Here is a 19,957-nt window from a genome sequence, read left to right as displayed (position 1 = left end):
GTAATAAAAGCCTGGTGAGACAGCAATAAAAGCCTGGTGAGACAGTAATAAAAGCCTGGTGAGACAGAAATAAAAGCCTGGTGAGACAGAAATAAAAGCCTGGTGAGACAGTAATAAAAGCCTGGTGAGACAGTAATAAAAGCCTGGTGAGACAGCAATAAAAGCCTGGTGAGACAGTAATAAAAGCCTGGTGAGACAGTAATAAAAGCCTGGTGAGACAGTAATAAAAGCCTGGTGAGACAGCAATAAAAGCCTGGTGAGACAGTAATAAAAGCCTGGTGAGACAGTAATAAAAGCCTGGTGAGACAGTAATAAAAGCCTGGTGAGACAGTAATAAAAGCCTAGTGAGACAGTAATAAAAGCCTGGTGAGACAGTAATAAAAGCCTGGTGAGACAGTAATAAGCGGCAGGTAGCCTAGTGGTTAGAGCGTTGCAATAGTAACCGAAAGGTTGCAAGATCGAATCCCTGAGCTGACAAGGTAAAAATCTGTCATTCTGCCCCTAAACAAGGCAGTTAACCCACTGTTCCTAGGCTGTCATTGAAAATAAGAATTTGTTCTAAACTCACTTGCCTGGTTAAATAAAGGTAACATTTGTATATATTTTTTTAAAGCCTGGTGAGACAGTAATAAAAGCCTGGTGAGACAGTAATAAAAGCCTGGTGACAGTAATAAAAGCCTGGTGAGACATTAATAAAAGCCTGGTGAGACTAATAAAAGCCTGGTGAGACAGTAATAAAAGCCTGGTGAGACAGTAATAAAAGCCTGGTGAGACAGTAATAAAAGCCTGGTGACAGTAATAAAAGCCTGGTGAGACAGTAATAAAAGCCTGATGAGACAGTAATAAAAGCCTGGTGAGACATTAATAAAAGCCTGGTGAGACAGTAATAAAAGCCTGGTGAGACAGTAATAAAAGCCTGGTGAGACAGTAATAAAAGCCTGGTGAGACAGTAATAAAAGCCTGGTGAGACATTAATAAAAGCCTGGTGAGACTAATAAAAGCCTGGTGAGACAGTAATAAAAGCCTGGTGAGACAGTAATAAAAGCCTGGTGAGACAGTAATAAAAGCCTGGTGAGACAGTAATAAAAGCCTGGTGAGACAGTAATAAAAGCCTGGTGAGACAGTAATAAAAGCCTGTCAGCTCAGGGTGAGGATAGCTACTATATTTCTCTATCCAGACAGACACACAGGTGTATCACAACATGTTCAGCTACAGCTGCTCTCTGAGCCAAAGCTAGCACGTGTGTGTGTGTGTGTGTGTGCATTTGCTATAGAAGGAAAGTGATTTTTAGATAACAAGCCAAAAGAGCAACAATCAAACAATGTGTCAATGTGGAACGCATTACCAAATTAAAACACCTGTTGAGATTCATATAAACACACATGTATGTGTGTTTCTGTGCTTGCATGAGTGCATTCATTTACAGTGCCTTCAGAAAGTATTCACACCCCTTTACTTTTTCCACATTTGTTGTGTTACAGCCTTGAAACTAAAATTAATTAAATTGATATGTTGTGTCAATGATCTACACAAAATACCCCAAAATATCAAAGTGGAATTTTGTTTGTAGAAATTTAATCAAAGGCTGCAGTAAAGTACAGAATAGAAATTAATCAAATAATTTAAAGCTGAAATGTCTTGAATGAATACATATTTAACCTCTTTTTTATAGCAAGCCTAAACAAGTTGCATGGACTCATTCTGTGTTCAATAATACTGGTTAACATGATTGTTTAATGACTACCCCATCTCTGTACCCCACTCATACAGAAAATTGTAAGGTCCCTCAATCAAGTAGTGAATTTCAAGCACAACGACCAGGAAAGCTTTTCAATGCTTCACAAAGAAGGGTACCGATTGTGTAAATAAAATAAAGAGCAGATGCTGAGTATCCCTTTGAGGATGGTGAAGTTATTAATTAGGCTTTGGATGGAAAGACTAATACACATTAGATGGTGTGTCAATACACCCAGCCACTACAAAGACACAGGCATCCTTCCTAACTCAGTTGCTGGAGAGGAAGGCAACTGCTCAGCAGTGGCGGTTCTAGACCATTTCAACTGGGGGGGCAAGCTGGGGCCAGTTGTACTGTTAGAGGGGCCAGTTGTACTGTTAGAGGGGCCAGTTGTACTGTTAGAGGGGCCAGTTGTACTGTTAGAGGGGCCAGTTGTACTGTTAGAGGGGCCAGTTACATTAGACGTTATTGTTGTCATATTGTTTTATTCACTGCATTACAGGCATTAGACCATGTTCATAATCATCATCGTTGCCACTGTCTAATAACGGATGTAAAAAAAGAACGACAGCAAAAAAAAATTATGTAAAAATTATTTCATACTCCACATTTAGGGGGGCCGCAGGGGCACTTCACCACCCCCCCCCCCCCAGGACTGCTAGTGCTGCTCAGATCAATGGTGATTTTAAAACAGTTACAGAGTTTAATGGTTGTTATATGAGAAAACTGAGAATGGCGCAACAACAGTGTAGTTACTCCACAATAATACTAACCTAATTGACAGAGTGAAAATAAGGAAGCCTATACAGAAATAGAAATATTCCCTAATATGCATCCTGTTTGCAACAAGGCACTTAAGTAATACTGCCAAAAATGTGGCAAAGAAATAAACTTTTGTCCTGAATAAAAATCAGATCAAATTAAATTTGATCAAATCAAATTGTATTGTCACATACACATATTTAGCAGATGTTATTGCGGATGTAGCGAAATGCTTGTGGTGTAGTGAAATGCTTGTACAAAACGTAATGTTTGGGCCAAATCCAACACATCACTGAGTACAACTCTTCAGTGGTTAGAGCATTGGGCCAGTAACCGAAAGGTTGCTGGATCGAATCTCCGAGCTGACAAAGTAAAAATATGTCGTTCTGCCCCTGAGCAAGGCAGTTAACCCACTGTTCCCCGGGCGCTGAAGACGCGGATGTTGACTAAGGCAGCCCCTAGCACCTCTCTGATTCAGAGGGGTTGGCTTAAATGCGGAAGACACATTTCAGTTGAATACATTCAGTTGTATTTTGTGGGATAAAGAGAAACGGAATACAGCTATAAGCACAGGCATTATCCTAGAGGAAAACCTGGTTCAGTCTGCTTTACAAGGGACACTGGGAGACTAATTCACCTTCCAGCAGGACAATAACCTAAAACACAAGGCCAAATCTACACTTGAGTTGCTTAACAAGACGACATTGAATGTTCTTGAGTGGCCTATGGCAAGACTTGAAAACGTCTGTCTAGCGATGATCAACAATCAACTTGACAGAGACTGAAGAATGCTTGTAGAAAGGATGGACTCGGGTGTGAATACTTGTGTAAATGAGATATTTCTCTATTTCATTTTCAATGAATTTGCAAATATGTATAAAAAAAACATGTTTTCACTTTGTCATTATGGGGTATTGTGTGTAGATGGGTGAGAGACCATTTTGAATTCAGGCTGTAACACAACAAAATGTGGAATAAGTCAAGGAGTATGGACGCTTTCTGAAGGCTCTGTATGTGTTCCAAATGAAAAGAGACCTGCCTTTTTCACACTTTTACAAATGTAAACAACCAGATGTTCATCTTCTGCCTATCTGTCCTTTCACAGCAGCCTGTTAGACAGGATATACAGTATAACATATGGAACACTGATACCAGACAGATATACAGTACATCAAATATATACTCACTCTACAGACACGACCACAGAGTTAAGATCATTGACCATCTGCCTAGCTAGGAGGTCGTATGGTCCCATTCCTACACAAAGAGAGGAGAGAGAAGAGAGAACCGTCAGAGACAATATTATCTAACAGCATCTTACATCATCAACAGCTACAAAGTACTCAATAGTATCTTGCGCATCTCATGCTCAATAGGCTTGTAGTTATGGCAAGTCACACACACACACACACACACACACACACACACACACACACACACACACACACACACACACACACACACACACACACACACACACACAGCAGATTGCAGGCACAGCATGACACTTGTCGCATGTCAAATAATTGCCTTTAGTTATCAGGGGGTTACCACGGTCTCTGTGTTGAACAGCTTGAACAGAGTGTATGTTCCTCAGGAGAGGTGAAGGGTGAACAGAGTGTATGTTCCTCAGGAGAGGTGAAGGGTGAACAGAGTGTATGTTCCTCAGGAGAGGTGAAGGGTGAACAGAGTGTATGTTCCTCAGGAGAGGTGAAGGGTGAACAGAGTGTATGTTCCTCAGGAGAGGTGAAGGGTGAACAGAGTGTATGTTCCTCAGGAGAGGTGAAGGGTGAACAGAGTGTATGTTCCTCAGGAGAGGTGAAGGGTGAACAGAGTGTATGTTCCTCAGGAGAGGTGAAGGGTGAACAGAGTGTATGTTCCTCAGGAGAGGTGAAGGGTGAACAGAGTGTATGTTCCTCAGGAGAGGTGAAGGGTGAACAGAGTGTATGTTCCTCAGGAGAGGTGAAGGGTGAACAGAGTGTATGTTCCTCAGGAGAGGTGAAGGGTGAACAGAGTGTATGTTCCTCAGGAGAGGTGAAGGGTGAACAGAGTGTATGTTCCTCAGGAGAGGTGAAGGGTGAACAGAGTGTATGTTCCTCAGGAGAGGTGAAGGGTGAACAGAGTGTATGTTCCTCAGGAGAGGTGAAGGGTGAACAGAGTGTATGTTCCTCAGGAGAGGTGAAGGGTGAACAGAGTGTATGTTCCTCAGGAGAGGTGAAGGGTGAACAGAGTGTATATGAATTCGATAGTAAACTGTAGACTACTACAGTAAATACTACCGTGCTATCTGCAACAAAATACACTGTTGTAAAAAATATATATTTTTTAACTATAGTAAATACTACAGTATTTAAAGATGGACTATGCAGAAATCGCTTTGCCATTTCCTGGTTGCTAAAATGTGAATAGTTTGCCTAATTTCAGTTTATGTGACAAAACAAGCAAGTAAAGTGTAGAGAACCATTGTACCATTGTGAAATAATGATATAACTTATATACTGGCGGCATGATCCCTTCTGGTTTGCGCTTAGTGGGACTATCATTTGTTTTTCAACAGGACAATGACCCAAAACACACCTCCAGGCTGTGTAAGGGCTATTTGACCAAGAAGGAGAATGATGGAGTGCTGCATCAGATGACCTGGCCTCCACAATCACCTGACCTCAACTCAATTCAGATGGTTTGGGATGAGTTGGACCGCAGAGTGAAGGAAAAGCAGCCAACAAGTGTGGGAACTCCTTCAAGACTGCTGAAAAGGCATTCAGTTGAAGTTGAAGCTGGTTGAGAGAATGCCAAGAGTGTACAAAGCTATCATCAAGGCAAATGGTGACTATTTGAAGAATCTCAAATATAAAATATATTTTGTTTTACACTTTTTTTGATTACTACATTATTCCATGTGTTATTTCATAGTGTTGATGTCTTCACTATTAATCTACAATGTAGAAAATAGTAAAAATATAGAAAAACCCTTGAATAAGTACGTGTTCTAAAACTTGACCGGTACTGTAGGTAAAAATATTGTATTACTACCCTCTGTAGAGCCTTACGGTCAGATGCCTTGCAGTTGCCATACTAGGCAGTGATGCAACCTGTCAGGATGCTCTCGATGGTGCAGCTGTAAAACTTTTTGAGGATCATGGGACCCATGCCAAATATTTTCAGTCTCCTGAGGGGGAAAAGGTGTTGGCGTGCCCTCTTCACGACTGTCTTGGTGTGTTTGGATCATGATAGTTTGTTGGTGATGTGGACACCAAGGAACTTGAATCTCTCAACCCGCTCTACTGCAGCCCCGTCGATGTGAATGGGGGCCTGTTCGGTCCTCCTTTTCCTGTTGTCCACGATCAACTCCTTTGTCTTGCTCACATTGAGGGAGAGGTTGTTGTCCTGGCACCACACTGCCAGGTCTCTGACCTCCTCCCCATAGGCCGTCTCATCGTTGTCGGTGATCAGGACTACCACTGTTGTGTCGTGAGCAAACTTAATGATGGTGTTGGAGTCGTGCTTGGCCACGCAGTCGTGGGTGAACAAGGTGTACAGGAGGGGACTGAGCACGCACCCCTAAGGGGCCCCCGTGTTGAGGATCAGCTTGGCAGATGTGTTGTTGCCTACCCTCACCACCTGGGGGCGGCCCGTCAGGAAGTCCAGGATCCAGTTGCAGAGGGAGGTGTTTAGTCCCAGGGTCCTTAGCTTAGTGATGAGCTTTGAGGGCACTATGGTGTTGAATGCTGATCTGTAGTCAATGAACAGCATTCTATACATACTGTAGGTGTTCCTCTTGTCCAGGTGAGCAGTGAGGAGTGCAATTGAGATTGCGTCACCTGTGGATCTGTTGGTGTGGTATGCGAATTGGAGTGAGTCTAGGGCTTCCGGGATGATGTGAGCCATGACCCGCCTTTCAAAGCACTCCATGGCTACAGACGTGGTGCTAATAGAGCACATAGGACAGATTTACAGCTTATTAGACTTGCTTTCAATAAGAATGACAGATCTATAACGTACATTTCTATCTGAATTTGGTCAGGTCGCCCAAAAAGTGACATATTAGAGCTTTAATTTGCATATACCCGGCCCATTCCCTTCCCCCATATCGCTTGGGCCTCTGGTTATTTCTTGTCTGGATACCCAGTGCTGACATTCAGCCCACTGAACCTCTCCGACATTACATTGTGGACGGGTGGGTGCATGGATGAATTAATTGTTTTATTTCACTTTTATTTAACCAGGTAGGCCAGTTGAGGACAAGTTCTCATTTACAACTGCAACCTGGCCAAGATAAAGCAAAGCTGTGCGACAAAAACAACAGGGTTACACATGGAATAAACAAGCGTACTGTCAATAAAACAATAGAAAAATCTGTATGCAGTGTGTGCAAATGGCTAGAGAAGGTAAGGCAATAAATAGGCCATAGTAGCGAAGTAATTACAATTTAGCAAATTAACACTGGAGTGATAGATGTGCAGATGATGATGTGCAAGTAGAAATACTGGTGTGCAAAAGAGCAGAAAAGTAAATAAAAACAATATGGGGATGAAGTAGGTAGATGGGGTGGGCTATTTACAGATGGGCTGTCTACAGCTGTAGCTATCGGTAAGATGCTCTGACAGCTGATACTTAAAGATAGTGAGGGAGATATAAGTCTCCAACTTCAATGATTTTTGCATTTCGTTCCAGTCATTGGCAGCAGAGAACTGGAAGGAAGGCAGCCAAAGGTGGAGTTGGCTTTGGGGATGACCAGTGAAATATACCTGCTGGAGCGTGTGCTACGGGTGGGTGTTGCTATGGTGACCAGTGAGCTGAGATAAGGCGGAGCTTTACCTAACAAAGACTTATAGATGACCTGGAGCCAGTGGGTCTGGCAACGAATATGTAGCGAGGGCCAGCCGACGAGAGCATACAGGTTGCAGTGGTGGGTGGTATATGGGGCTTTGGTGACAAAACAGATGGCACTGTGATAGACTGAATCCAATTTGCTGAGTAGAGTGTTGGAGGCTATTTTGTAAATTACATTGCGAGGTCAAGGATGGGTAGGATAGTCCGTTTTACAAGGGTATATTTGGCAGCATGAGTGAAGAAGGCTTTGTTACGAAATAGGAAGCCGATCCTATATTTAATTTTGGATTGGAGATGCTTAATATGAGTCTGGAAGGAGAGTTTGCAGTCTAGCCAGACACCTAGGTATTTGTAGTTGTCCACATATTCTAAGTCAGAACCGTCCTGAGAGGTGATGCTAGGCGGGCAAGTGGGGGGGTGCGGGCAGCAAACGGTTGAAGAGCATGCATTTAGTTTTACTAGTGTTTAAGAGCAGTTGGAGGCCACGGAAGGAGTGTTGTATGGCATTGAAGCTCGTTTGGAGGTTAGTTAACACAGTGTCCAAAGAAGGGCCAGATGTATACAGAATGGTGTCGTCTGCGTAGAGGTGGATCAAAGAATCACCCGCAGCAATGAGTGGATGGATGGATGTGGGTGAATGGATCAGTGGATGGATGGATATACTGTATAGATATACGCCTTGACTAATTGCTTGCTTGGTAGATGGATTAATTACCAAGAACCTAATGGCTACTCACTGACGCTGCCCAGGCACCATCCTCCTCCGTGCAGGTATATGACTGCTCTCCTCAGCTCGGTGTCGCCGCCCTGCAGTTTGGGCTGGTACACCACCACCTCCACCCCATCAAACAGCTCCTCTGTAACGTGCACACGTTGGTCTGACACGGGCAACACGCGCTCAGCGAACGTGATGAACATCATCACCCCCATGTAGTCCTTCAACCCCAGCAGCTCACTGAAGTCTGCCTGCAGAGAGAGATGCAGAGGCATGTTGGAGCAGAGAGGTAGAGAGAGATGCAGAGGTATGTTGGAGCAGAGAGGTAGAGAGAGATGTAGAGGCATGTTGGAGCAGAGAGGTAGAGAGAGATGTAGAGGCATGTTGGAGCAGAGAGGTAGAGAGAGATGCAGAGGCATGTTGGAGCAGAGAGGGAGGGAGAGATGCAGAGATAGAGAGAAAGAAAATGGCATACAGTTATGAGGGATGATGTGAGGGTGGACAAAAACAGAGGGAGAGAGAGAAAGAGAGATATGTATCGATAAAAATAAAGAAAAATGAGTCTGTTTCAAATCTGAGGGAATCAGATGATCATTACATAACCATGCAATCTAAACAGGAGAGGAACAAGCAGGGGATTAAAGGGCTTTCCCCTGAGTCATGTGAGCTTCAGAGAAAATCTACAGCAGAGGCTTCCAGCTGTCCACCAGAGAGAATCTACAGTAGAGGGTTCCAGCTGTCCACCAGAGAGAATCTACAGTAGAGGGTTCCAGCTGTCCACCAGAGGCCCCAGCTGTCCACCAGAGGCCCCAGCTGTCCAACAGAGGCCCCAGCTGTCCAACAGAGGCCTCCAGCTGTCCAACAGAAGCCTCCAGCTGTCCAACAGAAGCCTCCAGCTGTCCACCAGAAGCCTCCAGCTGTCCACCAGAAGCCCCCAGCTGTCCACCAGAAGCCTCCAGCTGTCCACCAGTGGCCCCCGCTGTCCAACAGAAGCCTCCAGCTGTCCACCAGTGGCCCCCGCTGTCCAACAGAGGCCCCAGCTGTCCAACAGAGGCCCCAGCTGTCCAACAGAGGCCCCAGCTGTCCAACAGAGGCCCCAGCTGTCCAACAGAGGCCCCAGCTGTCCAACAGAGGCCTCCAGCTGTCCAACAGAAGCCTCCAGCTGTCCAACAGAAGCCTCCAGCTGTCCACCAGAAGCCTCCAGCTGTCCACCAGAAGCCCCCAGCTGTCCACCAGAAGCCTCCAGCTGTCCACCAGTGGCCCCCGCTGTCCAACAGAAGCCTCCAGCTGTCCACCAGTGGCCCCCGCTGTCCACCAGTGGCCCCCGCTGTCCAACAGAAGCCCCCAGCTGTCCACCAGTGGCCCAGTCATAACATGCTGTGGTGGGGAGGCTAAGGACCCAGTTGCATAACACGTCTTTAAACTATTCTCTTAGGTAAGGGATAATTATTCCTTAAGGTTAAACCTTAAGAGAAACAGTTAAGCTGTGTTATTCAACTGGGCTCAGGGCTGGGCAAGGAGTTGACTGGGACCAATCAGCTGACTACTGAGATCTCCTCATCCACTCTCTGTGCTCCCCAGAGTAGGATGATGTCGCCCCCTAAATCCACTGATCTTAAAGTGTTGTGTTACCTCCTTATGTATCAGGGTTTGGGGAGGGTAAGCTGCTAGCCCCGTGTCTAACGTTGTAACTTTCTAGCCAGACGGTGGTCTCAGAGTTGATCTATTCTGCTGTAAGCTTGCAACTAGAATTATTAATCATTATTATAATTGTTTAATGCTCAATATCCCCATTGAACTGGGTCCAGATAAAAATGTTGTCCAGTCTAGAAGAATCAACTAAAATATTATCTCCAAATGATTATACAGTATAAAGCAGACAATATTTCACTCCGTCCCGGTTGAGTGAGAGAATTGACCTAAATAGATGTTTTATCATGTGTACCATGGGGTAAACTTCGTCAGGTATTCAGTCAGCGATTTGTATTAAATCTCGACAACTTCATTATCCACACTCATGCCTGTCTCGCAAAAGGTCAAGCCTTTTCTGACACATTTTGGCCGGTGAATGGCACCCATATAAATATCAACAGAGAACGTTGATTGGATTGATTTTGAAAGAAACGTTAATGATTTGTGCTTTATGAAGGTCGGTCCGGTTTCGGTTCCATTATAAAAAAATATAGAGAATTTATTTTTATTGACATGAAATCCACTATGAATTATCTGGGTTGAATGTTGTAACAACACACACTAAAACTATTAATACAAGTCCCATGATGGTAGGGACTGTCCATAACTGCTTATCACTTATTAACCTTCATTTATTCACATCACTTTAATTAAATATTTCAGTGTTGTGTATATTACATTAGTTTTATTTGATGACTTTATTATTTCATTCCAAGTCATCATCTGATCTCTATAGAGCTGCTGTCTGAGTCATCATCTGATCTCTATAGAGCTGCTGTCTGAGTCATCATCTGATCTCTATAGAGCTGCTGTCTGAGTCCTCATCTGATCTCTATAGAGCTGCTGTCTGAGTCATCATCTGATCTCTATAGAGCTGCTGTCTGAGTCATCATCTGATCTCTACAGAGCTGCTGTCTGAGTCATCATCTGATCTCTACAGAGCTGCTGTCTGAGTCCTCATCTGATCTCTACAGAGCTGCTGTCTGAGTCATCATCTGATCTCTACAGAGCTGCTGTCTGAGTCCTCATCTGATCTCTACAGAGCTGCTGTCTGAGTCATCATCTGATCTCTACAGAGCTGCTGTCTGAGTCCTCATCTGATCTCTACAGAGCTGCTGTCTGAGTCCTCATCTGATCTCTACAGAGCTGCTGTCTGAGTCACCATCTGATCTCTACAGAGTTGCTGTCTGAGTCCTCATCTGATCTCTACAGAGCTGCTGTCTGAGTCACCATCTGATCTCTATAGAGCTGCTGTCTACGCTGTCTGACAAAAACACTATTTGTTGTTGTTCTTCAATGTAAATAAGACATACAGTACTTTAATGACTGCTGAATACCAACTATCAGTCTCTTAGATCATGTATTTTCAGGTAGAAATACCTCGCAAAGCAATTCCTCTCTATCCCTCTTGATCATGAGTTCTTATCTCCCTCGCTGGTCTACCGCATACAGACAGGACAAGTAGGCACGTAATGGATTATGGTCATTGTAGTTAATTACCAAATTTTCTGAGCTAAACTATGTAGAATATTGGCCTGTTGGAAACTACAACTCCCAACAACATTGCAAAGTTCGGCCTTGATCCGATTTATCTCTAGAGAAATAGCGTATAGATCTCAAAGAAAAAAACAGAACGAAATGGAATTCAAATAATTGAACCGACATGGTCAATTAGTTGTTTAAAAAAACGAAAAATAACAGAAATGTTGGTTAATCGCTCAGCACTTGGAAAGGTAGCACAAGAACTCAGAAAGAAACAAAACAAATGTAATTTGAAATCATCAACCCAAACCAGGTGGCACAGACCCTTTCTCCTCCTAAAGCAAATTTGCGGGTGTTAAAATCTCGGTGTTGAGATAAAAAGTATTATGAGTGTAACATCTGAGTGTTGAGTCTAGTGGGGTTCAGACCACTGTCATATCTGAGTGTTGAGTCTAGTGGGGTTCACACCAGTGTTATATCTGAGTGTTGAGTCTAGTGGGGTTCACACCAGTGTCATATCTGAGTGTTGAGTCTAGTGGGGATCAAACCAGTGTCATATCCGAGTGTTGAGTCTAGAGGGGTTCACACCAGTGTCATATCTGAGTGTTGAGTCTAGTGGGGTTCACACCAGTGTTATATCTGAGTGTTGAGTCTAGTGGGGTTCACACCAGTGTCATATCTGAGTGTTGAGTCTAGTGGGGTTCACACCAGTGTAATATCTGAGTGTTGAGTCTAGTGGGGTTCACACCAGTGTTATATCTGAGTGTTGAGTCTAGTGGGGTTCACACCAGTGTCATATCTGAGTGTTGAGTCTAGTGGGGTTCACACCAGTGTTATATCTGAGTGTTGAGTCTAGTGGGGTTCACACCAGTGTCATATCTGAGTGTTGAGTCTAGTGGGGTTCACACCAGTGTCATATCTGAGTGTTGAGTCTAGTGGGGTTCACACCAGTGTCATATCTGAGTGTTGAGTCTAGAGGGGGTCACACCAGTGTCATATCTGAGTGTTGAGTCTAGAGGGGTTCACACCAGTGTCATATCTGAGTGTTGAGTCTAGTGGGGTTCACACCAGTGTTATATCTGAGTGTTGAGTCTAGTGGGGTTCACACCAGTGTCATATCTGAGTGTTGAGTCTAGAGGGGGTCACACCAGTGTCATATCTGAGTGTTGAGTCTAGTGGGGTTCACACCAGTGTCATATCTGAGTGTTGAGTCTAGAGGGGGTCACACCAGTGTCATATCTGAGTGTTGAGTCTAGAGGGAGTCACACCAGTGTTATATCTGAGTGTTGAGTCTAGAGGGGGTCACACCAGTGTCATATCTGAGTGTTGAGTCTAGAGGGGTTCACACCAGTGTCATATCTGAGTGTTGAGTCTAGAGGGGGTCACACCAGTGTCATATCTGAGTGTTGAGTCTAGAGGGGTTCACACCAGTGTCATATCTGAGTGTTGAGTCTAGAGGGGTTCACACCAGTGTCATATCTGAGTGTTGAGTCTAGAGGGGGTCACACCAGTGTCATATCTGAGTGTTGAGTCTAGAGGGGGTCACACCAGTGTCATATCTGAGTGTTGAGTCTAGAGGGGTTCACACCAGTGTCATATCTGAGTGTTGAGTCTAGAGGGGGTCACACCAGTGTCATATCTGAGTGTTGAGTCTAGAGGGGTTCACACCAGTGTCATATCTGAGTGTTGAGTCTAGAGGGGTTCACACCAGTGTCATATCTGAGTGTTGAGTCTAGAGGGGGTCACACCAGTGTCATATCTGAGTGTTGAGTCTAGTTGGATTAATACCAGTTGGATGGTAATTTACACCACCTTCGGGGAATAAATGAAGTGTTACTTGAATCGCAGTGGAATCACCACCGAGTGGTGTTGTTGTTACTCGACTGTGATGAGTTAATTTCCTGTTAACTCAGAGTGATAAAGACATGGGAGAAGCCTCATTATCATATTTCTCAGCATCCTTTGTTGCAGGTTGATTTTTACAACAGTTGGTTTTAATATATAGGTGTCTTCATTGATATTATACTACACAATGATAAATAATATACATTTTTCTAAACTAAATCTATCTGTAAGTGGTTGGACTTTTTCCACACGTTATTGAAATGGTTGTTCCAGTTTAGATGGTTTTAAGAAGTCTCATTTATCAACCTTCCCTACATTGACAGTCACTCTAACTGCAGTTGCGGTTGATTAAAAGTTCAAATTGTTGGCTATCCTATCTCTGGCTGGATTCCAGTTGGAATTATATAACACTTTGCAAGCCAGCATATTGTGACTTGCAGATTTCAGTGTTAGGGAATTAACACCTGTGGTGTCACAGTAATTTGTTTTTTGGGGGGTATTGTTAAACACTGTAGCGTGTAAAGCCTTATTTGCATATGTATTTAAAAGGGTGCCAGTACCACCATTTTCAGAGGTGCCAGTACCACCCATGGCTGTGTTTGCTAGTGACAGAGACATAATTATTACATTCAAATGGCTTTCAGTCCTGTAGCCTTCACCAAGTGACTGCCTGCCTAAGTGAAAGTTTTATCATAAAAATGTTTCATTCTTTTTGAAAATACATAGCTTTTTATTTGACAACCCCATACTTCAACATCCTAGTTTATCAACACTTTGAAAAGCTTTTTTTTTTTTGAAACACGATTTGAGATGGTCACATCAGAAAGTGTTAAATGTAACACTGTATATCGTGTCCACATAAATAAAACATCTCTGGTGTCATGCTGGCGTATAAACAGTCGTCTAAGTTTGGTGGTCTTCCGTCCACATAAATAAAACATCTCTGGTGTCATGCTGGCGTATAAACAGTCGTCTAAGTTTGGTGGTCTTCCGTCCACATAAATAAAACATCTCTGGTGTCATGCTGGCGTATAAACAGTAGTCTAAATTTGGTGGTCTTCCGTCCATAAATACAGCATCGATTTTCTTAATAGGGTCTATAATTAGAACAGATCAGCAGGATTACAATACCTGGATTACCGTTTGACATAATCTGCTGTAACTGTCATTCAGCATGTCTGCATGTACACATCAACCTCAACGGAATCAATGTTAAAATAACACAATATTTTGAATGCACAGCGTCTTTACATTGCCTATAACTAAATATGTTTTAGGTACAGTAAAACAAAGATATAGCCATTTATTTCATTTAATATATAATAGTCAGCTATGCATAGAAAAGAAGAGGATGTCCTCTTTACCCTCTTTATGTTAGGATAATCAAATCAAACGCTATTTGTCACATGCGCTAAAATACAACAAGTGTAGACTTTACCGTGAAACGCTAACTTACAAGCCCTTCACCAACAGTGCAGTTCAAGAAGAGTTAAGAAAATATTTACAAAATAAACTAAAGTAAAATAATAACAATAACATAACAATAACGAGGCTATATACAGGGGATACCGGTACCGAGTCAGTGTGCTGGGGTTCAGGTTAGAGGTCATTTGTACATGTAGGTAGGGCCTTAGTGACTATGCATAGATAATAAACAGTGAGTAGCAGCAGTGTACAAAACAAATGGAGGGGGATGAATAGGGAGAGGAACAGAGAATATTACCTTTACTCTCTTTATGTAGGGAGAGGCACAGAGAATGTTACCTTGACTCTCTTTATGTAGGGAGAGGAACAGAGAATGTTACCTCTACTCTCTTTATGTAGGGAGAGGCACAGAGAATGTTACCTTTACTCTCTTTATGTAGGGAGAGGAACAGAGAATGTTACCTCTACTCTCTTTATGTAGGGAGAGGCACAGAGAATGTTACCTTGACTCTCTTTATGTAGGGAGAGGAACAGAGAATGTTACCTTTACTCTCTTTATGTAGGGAGAGGAACAGAGAATGTTACCTCTACTCTCTTTATGTAGGGAGAGGCCCAGAGAATGTTACCTTTACTCTCTTTATGTAGGGAGAGGAACAGAGAATGTTACCTTGACTCTCTTTATGTAGGGAGAGGGACAGAGACTGTTACCTTGACTCTCTTTATGTAGGGAGAGGACCAGAGAATGTTACCTTTACTCTCTTTATGTAGGGAGAGGAACAGAGAATGTTACCTTGACTCTCTTTATGTAGGGAGAGGAACAGAGACTGTTACCTTGACTCTCTTTATGTTGGGAGAGGGACAGAGAATGTTACCTTTACTCTCTTTATGTTGAGAGAGGAAAATAAAAACCCAACGATAATGGACCGTCTCCCGCCCTACCTGTCTCCTCCCCCTCCGTCCCTCACTCCCTTCCTCCCTTCCAGGGTTGTACCACCCCGTCTCCTCCCCCTCCGTCCCCCACTCCCTTCCTCCCTTCCAGGGTTGTACCACCCCGTCTCCTCCCCCTCCGTCCCCCACTCCCTTCCTCCCTTCCAGGGTTGTACCACCCCGTCTCCTCCCCCTCCGTCCCCCACTCTCTTCCTCCCTTCCAGGGTTGTACCACCCCGTCTCCTCCCCCTCCGTCCCCCACTCCCTTCCTCCCTTCCAGGGTTGTACCACCCCGTCTCCTCCCCCTCCGTCCCTTACTCCCTTCCAGGGTTGTACCACCCCGTCTCCTCCCCCTCCGTCCCCCACTCCCTTCCTCCCTTCCAGGGTTGTACCACCCCGTCTCCTCCCCCTCCCCTTCCGTCCCTTACTCCCTTCCTCCCTTCCAGGGTTGTACCACCCCGTCTCCCCCCCCTCCGTCCCCCACTCCCTTCCTCCCTTCCAGGGTTGTACCACCCCGTCTCCTCCCCCTCCGTCCCCCACTCCCTTCCTCCCTTCCAGGGTTGTACCACCCCGTCTCCCTCCCCTCCTGTCTCCCCTCTGGACCTTGGGGGGATGGTAGAGGGGACATTGCCGGCGGTTCCCCACTATATGGTCACAATTACAAGTTGCAAGGGTGGCAGTACAATATTGGTTGCTTATGATGTTATTATAGTTCAAGTTTCACCTTCATGAATAATTGTCTAAGAGGTTTGGAGGGTGGGTTCCTCATATTTTAAGCAGCCAAGTTAACTATAATGTATAGCCAAGTTTAGAAGATAAATCCTGTAGAATATAATGTAAATATCTATACGATTCCCATTGACAACGTTAATAGAAATCCTATAAGAGAAAAAAAAAAATTGACATCTGATAGGAACCTATAGGATTCCGAAACAAAAATCCAATTTGATTCCAATTAGAATCCAATAGAAAGGTTCTATCAGATTTTGGAACCAGTCCTATTGGACTCTATGAGATTCTATCCTATATGGTTTTGTCTTATAGGATTCTTTATGATTCCGATACCAATAGAAAAATGGCTAGGAGTTGACTGGGGCCAATCAGCTGACTACTGAGATCTCCTCATCCACTCTCTGTGCTCCCCAGAGTAGGATGATGTCGCCCCCTAAATCCACTGATCTTAAAGTGTTGTGTTACCTCCTTATGTATCAGGGTTTGGGGAGGGTAAGCTGCTAGCTCCGTGCCTAGCGTAACGTTGTAACTTTCTAGCCAGACGGTGGTCTCAGAGCTGACCTATTCTCTGAGACCACTATAGCATGTATAGGAGGAGAAAGGGTCTTGCGCGTCTATCCGTGCAACCAGGTCCCAGTAAACCTGGGTAGATGATTTCAAATGACATTTGCCTTATCTGAGTTGTTACACTACTTTTCCTCATAAATCCATTCAATCAAGGTTCCCTGTTGGCAGTGGCGGTTCTAGCTTGTATGGCTCCCTGGGCGAACCCCCCCCCCCCCCTTCAGCGCCCCCTCCACCAAAAAAAAAAAAAGCACCATTCTGCACTAACTGTAATTTTTATTCAGACATTTGGAACAACAGAAATAAATGATCATAACATTTAAAACTATATAAATATAAATATCAAAAAGAAGTAGCAAAGACAAATAGAAACTAATTTGTGTTGATTTGGCACTCGAGCATCAATGCATTACACATCCCCCAACACTGTCAACCAAGTGTCAAGACTAAACCAATTCACCTTGGTGCTGTGAAGACTGGGTGTATATTATTCTTATTTGCACAAACCATAAAAAAATGCAACAATATGTCTGTGAAACTATATATTCACAATATTATGAATGAATTGTGGTTCATTTGGTAGCATTTCGTAGTGTGACTGTTTTTACTAATTGCATTAGTACTGTACAAAGTTAGAGGTGCACTATTTGATAGATTCCCCCACTCCCCCTACCTCGGGCTTCCAGTGGGGAGACCCAAGGTCAACCTACGCCCGCCCCCCTCCCCATCTCGTACTTCTGAGTGGGAGACCTTCCCAGGCAGTAGCCTGCCTAGCTCCCAAACTAGAATCAGGGCGCACACTCCGACAAGTTTAATTGACCCACAGTCCCACACGGTGACATGATATCATTGACCTGACGTGCAAATGAGTGATAGAAAACCAATCACATAAATGTCACCATTCACCACACCATTTTTTTGTGCGGGCGCCCCTTGCTGCCCCCCGGCAAGATGCCGCCCTGGGCGGCTGCCCATGTCGCCTATACCTAAATCCGCCACTGCCTGTTGGTACTGTATTTATATGCGTGCCATGCACCGGACAAATATGCACCAGAAAAGGCATGGTCCTTGCTCTTGGACAGAGACAGGTATGACCGTGGATAATTAAGTTGTCAAAATGTAATAAAAATAGGTGACTGAATACCAGGGGAAGTTCACCCCTTGACCCCCATGATCAAAATACATTTGTTTCACTTCTCTCACTTAACCTGGACTGAGTGCAATATTGTCTGCTTAATAAGCAGTTACAATGGGGATATTGAGCATTTTTCCACAAAACAATAATAATGAATAATTCTAGTTAGAAGAAATTTAGCCTGGTTTCAACACATTTTTTATATTTTATCATTTGAAATAATAAATACAATGTTGAATTATATCATATCTAAATCGATAAACACCTCTGGTGTCATGCATGCTGAGGTATAAACAGTTTGGTGTTCTTCCGTTCATAAATACACCAGCGCTTTTCTTAATAGGGTCTATAATTAGAACAGGTGAGTAAGATTACAATACCTGGATTAGCGTTTGACATAATCTGGTGTAACTGTCATTCAGCATGTCTGTATGTACACATCAATCTCAGCGGAATCCATTTACTAGGCTATAGCCTACTAGGCTATTTACCAAGTCTATTTACCGTGCCAAAGGACTGGCCAATAACCACGTAATTCTAGTCAAACAATAACATCTTAAAACCATACATGTAATTATGCCAATAAATATATTTTAGGCATGACTCCCACGCACACCCGAGAAACCCAGTTTTGAGTACGATCCCTCTATAATAGTAACTTCACAACAATATTTAAAACACATCAACAGGATAAGTCTGCATCAAATATTTTCTGAATCAAAAACTAATATTCTAGCTCATTGTAAAATCCATTCTTGCATTATTCTTACCAGGTGGCTGAGACTTCTGAAGAAACAGTCGGTCAACATGAGTTTCCATCTCTCCTCTATCTTGTCTGGAATGGGCTGGTAAACATAATAAGAGGTGAACGCTCCTAAAGACAGGAGTAAAAATATGCCTTTCAACTGCATTTTACGAGGAGTTCGCAACTATTGATGGCAGGGTGCAGAAGGAAACTATGTCAGTTTTGCTTATTATCAAGTCACTTAAGTCTAAGCAAAGCGTAATCTTGTATTAATGTTGGAACTGAGCCAGCCAGATATGAAAGCACGTGCAAGAGTTATCTGATCATTATAAGCGAGCATGATCATAGCTTTTCACCGTGACTATCACTGCCTGCGCACAGCAGGCGGTCGTGTCGTAGGATTCCCTGTCCTTCACACCCATGGAAAGAGAACAATGTGTTAATGCGCGCGGGTGGGTGGAAGTGCGCCAGTGAGTTGAAACGATCGAACTGAAGGGTTAGCACCCCCTCCCCTCCCTCCCCCCTCCCTCACTCCACTTGGTCCCCAACCGGGTGAGAAACATGAGCCAGAAAACTTGCTGTGACAGCACCAAAACTTGCTGCGACCGCGCAACTTTCACCACTGCGACGCCCTCTATATTTGTTCGCAGGTTGCAGGTTATTATATCGGCGTAGAATGCAAAGTGTTAAGGATTCCGACTTGTAGACAATAATTTCACAATTATACACATTCTTCAGCCCGAAGCGCAAGATATGGTGTCAGCACTCTCCACCCAGGCGAGATGGACGCAGCCAACAATTTATGTACGCTAGGTGAGTTCCATGGGATGCTGTTTTGAAGCCACCGCGCCTCCATCTTGGCCCTCCCCCACCATCATAAAAAATATTTTGGAAGCTACGGAAATGCATTTATTAATGTCCACATTCGTTTTTTCCCATGTTTATTCTATTACAGACAACTTAATATAATTTTAAAGTATGCATTATGTTAAATTATGTTAGCTAAACAAAGAAAAAAGAATATATATATATATATAAACATTTTCCTTAAACACCCACACAAGTAGAAATCCTATTTTTTGAGCTGAAAGATGATGGCCAGAACCATGATGTTGTACAACGATGTAATTCAATACGTTTCAGTCTAAACCGTTCAACATTCTGTCTATGGTGGATTTGCAATTTAGATCAAGTGTTAATATATCACTGAACAATTTAGATAATGGTTTAATGTATCGCTGCGTAATCTAAGTAATGCAGTGATGAATAGCCATCTAGCTTGCTGAAATTATAACAGAGAGAACTAACAATATAGCCATTTGATAATGTCCGTGTGCATGAATGATGTCTGGAATCCGACACGG

At 43.5% G+C, this 19,957-nt stretch overlaps 1 protein-coding gene across 1 annotated transcript in view; it reads right to left on the bottom strand.

The window, feature by feature from the left end:
• Window positions 1-18,759, bottom strand: part of LOC120018048 (arylacetamide deacetylase-like) — a 22,209-nt gene extending 3,450 nt beyond the window's left edge. The window contains exons 1-3 of the mRNA XM_038961008.1: window positions 18,619-18,759; window positions 8,069-8,297; window positions 3,686-3,755 (exon numbers count right to left, since the gene is read on the bottom strand). Of these exons, the coding sequence (XP_038816936.1) occupies window positions 3,686-3,755; window positions 8,069-8,297; window positions 18,619-18,759 (440 nt within the window). The remainder of the gene's footprint in view (window positions 1-3,685; window positions 3,756-8,068; window positions 8,298-18,618) is intronic.
• Between the last annotated feature and the right edge of the window lie 1,198 nt (window positions 18,760-19,957).

Source organism: Salvelinus namaycush, chromosome 23, assembly GCF_016432855.1.
Source record: "Salvelinus namaycush isolate Seneca chromosome 23, SaNama_1.0, whole genome shotgun sequence".
Taxonomy (NCBI): Eukaryota; Metazoa; Chordata; class Actinopteri; order Salmoniformes; family Salmonidae; genus Salvelinus; species Salvelinus namaycush.
The sequence above is the reverse complement of the archived record's forward strand: the minus strand, read 5'-3'. Positions and strand labels throughout refer to the sequence as shown.